The 8,723-nt window shown below is 35.7% G+C and overlaps 2 protein-coding genes across 3 annotated transcripts; both read left to right on the top strand.

The window, feature by feature from the left end:
- The first annotated feature begins 372 nt into the window (after positions 1–372).
- LOC127635911 (ras association domain-containing protein 2-like) lies at positions 373–6,031 on the top strand. 2 transcript variants are annotated; one of them, XM_052116200.1, is made up of 10 exons: positions 373–578; positions 1,063–1,170; positions 1,281–1,356; positions 1,449–1,600; positions 3,857–3,963; positions 4,482–4,630; positions 4,719–4,872; positions 4,993–5,114; positions 5,202–5,299; positions 5,423–6,031. In XM_052116200.1, exons 2-10 carry the CDS (start codon positions 1,115–1,117, stop codon positions 5,484–5,486), a joined length of 978 nt encoding a protein of 325 aa, XP_051972160.1. In that variant the 5' UTR covers positions 373–578; positions 1,063–1,114; the 3' UTR covers positions 5,487–6,031. The 2 variants fall into 2 exon arrangements, with proteins under 2 accessions (XP_051972160.1, XP_051972159.1); XM_052116199.1 differs by having other exon boundaries at positions 1,037–1,170; positions 5,423–6,030.
- A 2,079-nt stretch (positions 6,032–8,110) lies between these two features.
- Positions 8,111–8,500, top strand: sprn2 (shadow of prion protein 2). Its single transcript, XM_052115611.1, has one exon. The coding sequence runs from the start codon at positions 8,111–8,113 to the stop codon at positions 8,498–8,500; it is 390 nt and encodes a 129-aa protein (XP_051971571.1).
- Positions 8,501–8,723: the final 223 nt, after the last annotated feature.

Genomic DNA, 8,723 nt, shown 5'->3' with positions numbered 1-8,723 from the left:
TGCATCGTTTCTGATTGGTTTGTTTATTTGGAAAAGGGTCACTTGTACTTTCTTTTATACTTCAAGCAGATCAGCCCAGGTGAATCTTCTCATCTGTGGATGTTTTGGCATGCATTCATGAGACGCTATTTTAACCTCTACCCACATTCTATTGGCCTCTTTTTGTATTTGCTCTCTGGTGGAGCGTACTTCCTGTCTTGGTCAGTAAACTGCCTGAGCTTTGGGTATCTGTTTTCGTAATTATCTTGGCTTGCATGCTGAATTGCTGTTGGGGGCAGAACATTTGCAAATCTGTTGCATATGGGAGGAAGTCTAAATTACAATAAAATAGCCCTGACTTCCTGTGTGAGCGTTTACAATGAGGAAGAGTCTTACAGGGAGGGGCAAAGGGTCCTTTCACTTGTCAAATACACACGTTCTATACCACACAGCTGTTTAAATGAGGACAAGCTAACCCAGCCTAAAAACATCCATATTTCTTGGCTGGTACCATCACACTTTCTGAATCCTACTTCTATTACAGGGCTGCTGGAGTTTGACTTTTTCACTGACGGGCTCTCACGTGTTTGGCTTTTACAGTAAGTCACCTCCCTCATCAGCATCTTCTTGTCATGGCTTTTACTCAATGTCAAGGTTCTTTTCCAAAGCTCTTGGAATGGAGATTTCAGATAACTCAGGGCCTTAAGTGAGCAGCATTTCATATTGCAGTTGATCTAAAAAAAAAAAAATGTACTATATAGATAGTAGCTAAGCTGAAATGTTGATTTAAAACTGTCCTCAGCTCTTGCTGTTGAAAGAGAAGGGCAGAAAGTTGTTACTTGGTTGTGATATAAAAGTATTTCTCTGTCATTACTTTTACATTAGTCATTAATAACTTCAAGCTCAAATTAAAGTAGCTCATGTGCTTTCAACAGCCTGTTTTAATAATTAAATGTGCCATGCCACAGTTTATCTCTTCTGGTGTTTGTTGAGCTTGTATGTGTGACTGCTCTGTGATTACGATGCAAAAAGTCACAAGATTCATCTCTGATCACAGAAAGTTCTCTTCTGTCCATTTGAAAGAGCCAGCTTCAACTAATTACAGGCCTTCTTAGAGTTTCTCCACTGACCCAACATGGACAGTGTGGATTCGGACAAGATGCAGATTGGAGAAAACAAATTTGTAAGCAAGTAAGTCACTCCGCCTGTGTTAATGCAATGTATTTTGCTCTTGCTGGTCATACAAATAAATTTTAGCTACAGTTTTTTATAAACATGACCATATTTCATTTTTGTAACAGGAGGGCTATTCTATCACACCTTAAAACGTATAACATTTACTATGAAGGACAAGCTCTCCAGCTGAGACAAAGAGAGGTTAGTTTGATATGTAACCAACTTCTTGCAGACCTACAACCAGTGACTCAAAGTATTATGTTTTATTGATTTCTTGACTTCTATTTATACAGGAGGAAGGAGAGTTGATCATTGACGGTTTGCTCAACGTGTTTTGGGGCGTGCGGCGGCTGATCAAACTGCAAATGCAAGACGAGAAGGAGCCAGGCAGGCCACACCCCTCACTAACATCACAGAGTGCAGAAACGGACATCAGCACAGACAAGTCACAGAAATTATATCATACTAATCCACAATGTAGAAGTTGTTAAATACAAAACAGTCTTTCACATAGGGGCTTAAACTCAAAGCAGTTTTCTATGCATGAATATTCTGGGTTTAATATAAGTTAAGATCAATCAACAGCATTTGACTGTTGATTACCACAACAAAATAAATAATTGACATCCCTCCTTTTCTTAAAAAAGCAACAATCGAGGTTAAATAAAGGTACTTACAATGGAAGTGAATGGGGCCAATTTTTGGAGTGTTTAAGGCAGAAATGAGACGCTTCTAATTTCATTAAAGCCTTTACATTAATTCTTCTGTTAAAACTTGTGTATTATTTGAGCTATAATTAAATTGTCAATTTTTTGTTTTTGTTTTGGGGTTTACATCCTCATGGCAATGAAGTTGTAAATTTGGATATAGTTTTACACACTAAAAACATGTTCACATGCATATTGTTTATGTCTTGTGGGTATACTTTTGAAACTGTGAGTATTTTAACATTTACAAATTGGTCCCCATTCACTAATTGAACTGCAGTAAGTGCCTTACTGTAACTCATATTTTGCTTTTTTAAAAGAAAATAAGGGACAAGGTGAAATTGTTTTTTGAAATTATAAATATATTTTTAAAATAAATAAATAGTATTGCTCTATAAAATATATTTTGTAAGGTAACCTTACAATAATCTGACTAAATTTACCTGAAATTTTAGGTTACAACAAAAGTATTTTTATAGGTTAAATCAAGTATAAATAAATCCTATAAATAAAGCACTTTGCAATGGAATTTTATGGGGCAACATTTGAGTACTGGCATATACTGTAAATATATATACAGGTATATATATATATATATATATATATATATATATATATATATATATATATATATAGTAGGAACAAGACTATATGTTAACATAAGACTAGTAAAATAGAATAGCTTACTAACCTTATTCAAAGTTGTTCTATCCAATATTTCAATTCCTGTCATGACCATTTAAATCCGGTAAAGCAGCTAGAAACCTGGTAGAAAACGACATGATGTAACTGTTTGCAAACTAGGGATGGGTGATACCACTTATTTTCTTTTCAATCCGATATCAAGTACTTTTAGATATTGCTGATATCAATACCAATACCGATACCTCTAATAAATAAAACATTTATGAATTCTTTGGATAAAATTAGCAACTTAAATTATTACTTAATATTTTTATATATATATTTATAGGCCTTAGCAGAAAAGTATTAGGCTGCTTTGTTTACCTTTTGTAAGAATAAGCAACATTTAAAATCACAAAATGAGCCATAGATATTATTAAATGGCTACTATTACTAAAACCAAGTTACAATATGGATACTACAGTAATGATGTAGCAAAACCATGATTAATTTGATCAAAACCTTGGTTACTACCAAAAAAAAAACTATAAAAAAAATGGTTACTACAGTCGTGGTTACTAGTAATGGTTAATACAATATTACTACAGTAAATCCATGGGTAGTTTTCATAAGGGTATCATTTATTAATGAGGATTAAAGATAATTATCAATGTTTTAAATAAACCTGTAAAAATGGTTACACAAGCCCATTATAATACATGTCATGTCTAGGTTTGCCATTACTTGGTGTGAATAACTCCAGATGCTGTTTTTCTGTTATTATATTAGGAAAGCACTGCTCCGTGTTTGAATTAGTGCTATGGCTGAAAGAGTGAGTGCTGTCTGTCTGCTGGTGTATTTTAGCATTTCTGTGCATCAAGAAAAAAAAAAATTGTTCCGGTGTCATGCAACAATGTGCTACTATAAATATTTTTTTTCCACTTCTAAGCTTATGAGATGCATTAATATTCATGTTATCTAAAAAATAAAATCACTAGTTAAAAAAAAATTAGCGAAAAAATGATCCACCCATCCCTATTGTAAACATTTCCAACCACAGGAATTACATTGGTAATACATAACCAGAAGTTCATCCATCTAGACAAGTAGTCCCACCTCAATAATAACAATTGAGACAAATAAAATAAAATAAAAACAATTCTGAATAATTAATGCGAGGGCTTTAACAAAAATACAGAACATTTCCTGTTTTAAACCCACAGAAACGATGTCCCCTTAGACTTCCATTGTAAGTGTGTTACGCTGTGATTTTTGTTTATTTTTCTTAAACTAAGAGCCATAATGTTGCTGAATCTGTATTCAGCACAGAACAATCCTTTCATTAACGTTTTTACTTCCTTGCACTCTAGAAATCATGAAACAAACCAGACCTCCATTGAGGTCACTGCAGCAGACAACCAATCAAAAGACAGCTTGGTTGAAGAGAAAGAAGAGGCCACACTCTCACAGCGAAATCGTAAGGATTCGTATGAATTTTCTAAATTCTGCTAATTCGTATGATACCGTACGACTGCCCTCGTATGAATTCGTATGACCTTCACTGCAGCCAATGACATCGCTGGACATCGTTTACATCTAATACATGACAATTACATTACACAATAACTTCCTATCATGTTTACACACTCTACTGATCGATTAGGTTTATATAAGAGGGTTTGAGTAAGGGCATAATATTAATAAGCATGTCCTTGAAACCTCGCTGCATGGAACTCGCGCTTACACTTCCAGGCATTTGCTCACATGCATGTGAAATCGTACAAAGTCATACAAACTAAATCGTACAAAATCATACGAAAATAGGCAACTCGTAAAATATGTAAAACATTTTTTGTTGAAGAGGCAGGTGAATGCATTCTTGACTTTTTCCAAAATCTTAAAAGAACTTTACGGTGTGTTCACTGACATTTACTCTCTATTCTGTAAATTTGTTTGACTATGTCTGTCTTGTTTTGGTAATATCGCATCGGACAGATGACGGAATGCAGGAAGCGTCACACTCTGATCCTCTCCTCAGGATAAGAAGTGATGTCGGTGGGAGAAGAATTGGAGGTCGGAGACTTGGAATCAGGAGATTCAACAGACACAGATGCTCCTTCAATGGCCACTTCTACAACCACAAGGCAAAAAATTGTGTTCTTGTGTCTTGTCAGTGTGCATTATTAGACTGTCACTCACTTGTTGATTAAAATAATACTTTCTCTCAAACAGACTGCCGTTTTTACCCCAGCGTTTGGTTCTGTGACCAATGTTCGTGTCAACAGTTGCATGACCACAACACAGGTGTTGCGGGTGTTACTCAACAAGTTCAAGATTGAGAACAGCCCAGATGAATTTACCCTGTATCTCGTCCACACTAGTGGAGGTACGTCAGAACTGGAGCAACCAAGTTAAATTCAGTCTTGTTACATCTTTTTTGACTTTGCGTTCTGTACATTTTGCACACTATTTGCCCTGGTGTTCCTCTCCCTATTCCTGTATCCAGAGAGACATCAGCTAAAACCGACTGACCATCCACTGGCGGTCAGAATTTTGCAAGGCCCTTGTGAACAGGTCAGCAAAATCTTCCTAATGGAGACAGACCAGGTGGAAGAGGTTACCTATGATGTAAGAGACTGAATCAGAACATAGTAGCAAGTACACAACAGTGTGATTATAGTATATTTTGTTGTAATACTCAATCTTGTTCTGAAGGTGGCACAATACATCAAGTTTGAGCTTCCAGTGCTACAAAGCTTCATCACCAAACTGCAAGAGGAAGAGGAAAGAGAGATACTGAAGCTAAAGAGAAGGTACTGACCAAAATAGATAAACAGGCTTGTGTTTCTTATTTATTTATTCATTTTAATTAATCATTTTAATGATAATGTGCTCTCATTTCCTTCCTGTGTGCCTATTATTTCCTGTTATTTCAGGTACACTTATATGCAGCGAATCATCAAGAAATATATGCAGTCTTTAGCTGATAAGACTACTTGAGTTGAAAAAGCTGATACTTTCGATACACTTTTTTTCCTCAAACATGTGTCACTTATATATGAAGACCATCTTTGAAGCACCAACAGCAACAAAATGGTTATCTCTCAGGAATTATTTTGTATTGTACCATGTTTTCAGTTTTCTTAGTAATGCAATATCCAAAGATCCCACGGCTTTCTCTAGATATGCTTCAATGGATAATTCAGAAATGAGGAAACAATGAATTGGGTCAAACTAAGAGCCTCTATAAGTGTGATTGTTTTTATTTAAATTGTATTTATTTATTAATTTTTTTTTCTAAAAGTAAAGAAGCTGCTACAAACCTGCTTGAATATAGAGCTCAAATTATGAAGAGAAATACTTTGTAAATGAAATGCATTTGTATTATTTAATTGCAGACAATTTGTAATAAAGTAATGTTTTTTTTTTGTAACAAAATATTTTATTTCTATAATTTTAACAAATTATATTTAACAAGTATTTTACAAGTGTCTGTTCACATATTTTTTGCCTTTGATAATAAAAATAAATAAATAAAAAACATTCTGAAAGAAATATGATGGAAGAAAAATGAGTATGAAATTAATTTCTGACATTTTCACCACTTGAATGGGTCTCATGGGTCCATTCAGATGTCTTGGATGTCTTAAAGACGTCGCTCGATATTGTTAGACATGATGTTTCAACATAAGGTCTCTTAGTTTTTCCATAGGCAAAAAGTGTAATCTACCCTATCTCATTTTGTTAGTTCTTTTTTCTCTTCTCAACGCTGATCTGTTACCATGACAACTGAGATTTGTGATCATAATGGTCAACAATAATAGGCATGAGAGGAAAAGCAGCGTGTCGACGATCGAAGTGTTTTAATTTGGGATGTAAGTCTTAATATAAATTGCTTTACAATGTGCTTTGACCGTGACAACAGACTAGTACCAGGCTGTAAATCTCCATCTATTGTGCCATTGTTCTCAAAGGGGTGGGGCTATTTAGCATCCCGATCGGTCATTCGCTCCTGTTGAGTGAGTGACTGTTCCACAAGGTGGTTGTTTACCACATAGAGCAGAACTCGCGGCGAGGTTGAGCAGTTCATCTAGCAGTGAATAGAAGCCAGTGTTCAGCACTATTTTCAGGTAATACTCTTGTGTTTGTAGCAACAGGTGGAGCATTGACGGTAAGATCTTGCCTTGTTGGCATTTGCAAATTAAGGAGTACGATAAACATGTTTCTGTCACAAAATTCTGAGATAAATCATATATGTTATAGTTTTATATAAGGATGCACGTGGGTAAGATGAAATTGTATTCTAAAGGTGTTTATAGGTTTATTTATTTTAACTGATTAAAATGATTTAATGCTTTTATAACTATTATGACAATGTTGAATTATTTGAAGTGAATGCAATTCCATCATCAATAAAGATATCTGTTAATTCAATGCAATACATAGATAATAGATCATTACAACACTAGTACTTCATTGATTCACAGCACTCTTTCCAGGTACACTTAATCCATATTATTTCTCTGTACGTTTGCTTGTTTTCAGTCAGCATTTGTCTTGATGTGCAATGATGCATGTAATTGGATTCAGATGACCATTGCCACTCACTGCACTTTAATACTGACCAAAAGAGTCAGACTACTGTTAAATAAAACAGATATCCTGAGGTTCATTTTGAGCAAGCGCTATATTTTTATTTGTAAAGGGGGCTTATGTGTATTGGCAAGTTTGATACAAAACCATTGACACAAAAGCACACATTGTTTCTACCTCATGGCATGAGAATAATAGATGTAACAGTTTTATTATGTGAGTTCCAGTGAACAACCTTGAACTGAGCCGAACAATTAACTGTCAGTTTAAGCATATTCATTGAAAAATTCTTCCACAAATCTGAACTATACACAATATATGGATGTAATATTTAATAGGAACCTTTACAAACAATCATCATACAGACCTGAGACAAATTTGAAACAAAAACATTCAAGTTAGATTTCTATCCAATAGTCCAGTAGCAGTTCTTGCTTGTTTGGCTCCCTGGGCGAAACCTGCTTTAACACACCCCCGAAGTTGTTGACCGGGGGTGGTGATTCTAAACGAGAACACCCCCAAAGTTGTTGACCGGGGGGAGATGCCGCCCTGGGCAACTGCCCATGTCACCCATGCTTAAGTCTTATCTAAATTTGTAATAATAAGTACAGTATAAAATGGCGAAATTGTAAGAAGTCATATAAGTTGGAACATACAAAAACGTATGGCTTATACAAAGTGTAACCACAAACCCAAACTAAACCTAATCATTAACTCTGTCTAACCCCTTACCCAAACCCTAAACCTAAACCATTTTAAAAGGGAAAAAATGTACATCAGCATTGCAAACTATATTTTGCTTACTGACATTTCGTTTCTGAAAATAAATGATAGGATAGGAGGCAAGCTAAAAGTTAATGCCTGTATTGTTTTGGTTTTGGTTGGTCTCTATGGGAATGGGAAGTCGTACCTCTTTTCATACAAGCCAAGTCATACAATATCTTAGGATTTTGTCATTTGATCTGTTACTGTAAATATCTGCATGTTAGCCTAATATATTTCCTTTGTCTTTAAAAGGGAAGATAACAACGATGGCTAATCAAAAGCTACTGATCGTGTGGGTGTGGATTTTACTGGTTGCAACACTTTGTCCTTGGGCCAACTGCAAACTTGGACGGGGTTTTGGTGGAAAAAGCAAGGGAGTAGGACAGGGGGCTAAAGAGCCCCCTTCCCAGAGCAAAGGCTCTTCAAGGCAGGGGCTGAAACTGGCAGGTGCTGCAGCCGCGGGGGCTATCGGAGGAGCGGCCATCGGCTATGGTCTGGGTTCTCTGGGCAGACCTCGGTATGGCCACGGCTATGATGGACATGGATACCACAATCGCTCAGACTGGCAGTATAATAGAAGCGCAGCCAGCTCAGACCATGTGGCCAGCATCCTCATGACGCTTGGAGCTTTGGCACATTTTTTTATATGGAACTAAATTACAAGTTTTGGGGCATTTCCTTTGATTGGGAGACAATTTTGAGGTCATTGCGAGACTTTCATAATTAAAAAAGTTTTAATTTTCAAATTACAACGGAGGATGCAATCATTTCGATAAATGAAATAGCAAAATGCATATGTGTTGGATGAAGACGAAAACACTGACTTTCTTAAAAGTAATTATCTTACATTAGCAATATGACTTTGTTGATAAATACTTG

Source organism: Xyrauchen texanus, chromosome 43, assembly GCF_025860055.1.
Source record: "Xyrauchen texanus isolate HMW12.3.18 chromosome 43, RBS_HiC_50CHRs, whole genome shotgun sequence".
Taxonomy (NCBI): domain Eukaryota; kingdom Metazoa; phylum Chordata; class Actinopteri; order Cypriniformes; family Catostomidae; genus Xyrauchen; species Xyrauchen texanus.
The sequence above is the reverse complement of the archived record's forward strand: the minus strand, read 5'-3'. Positions and strand labels throughout refer to the sequence as shown.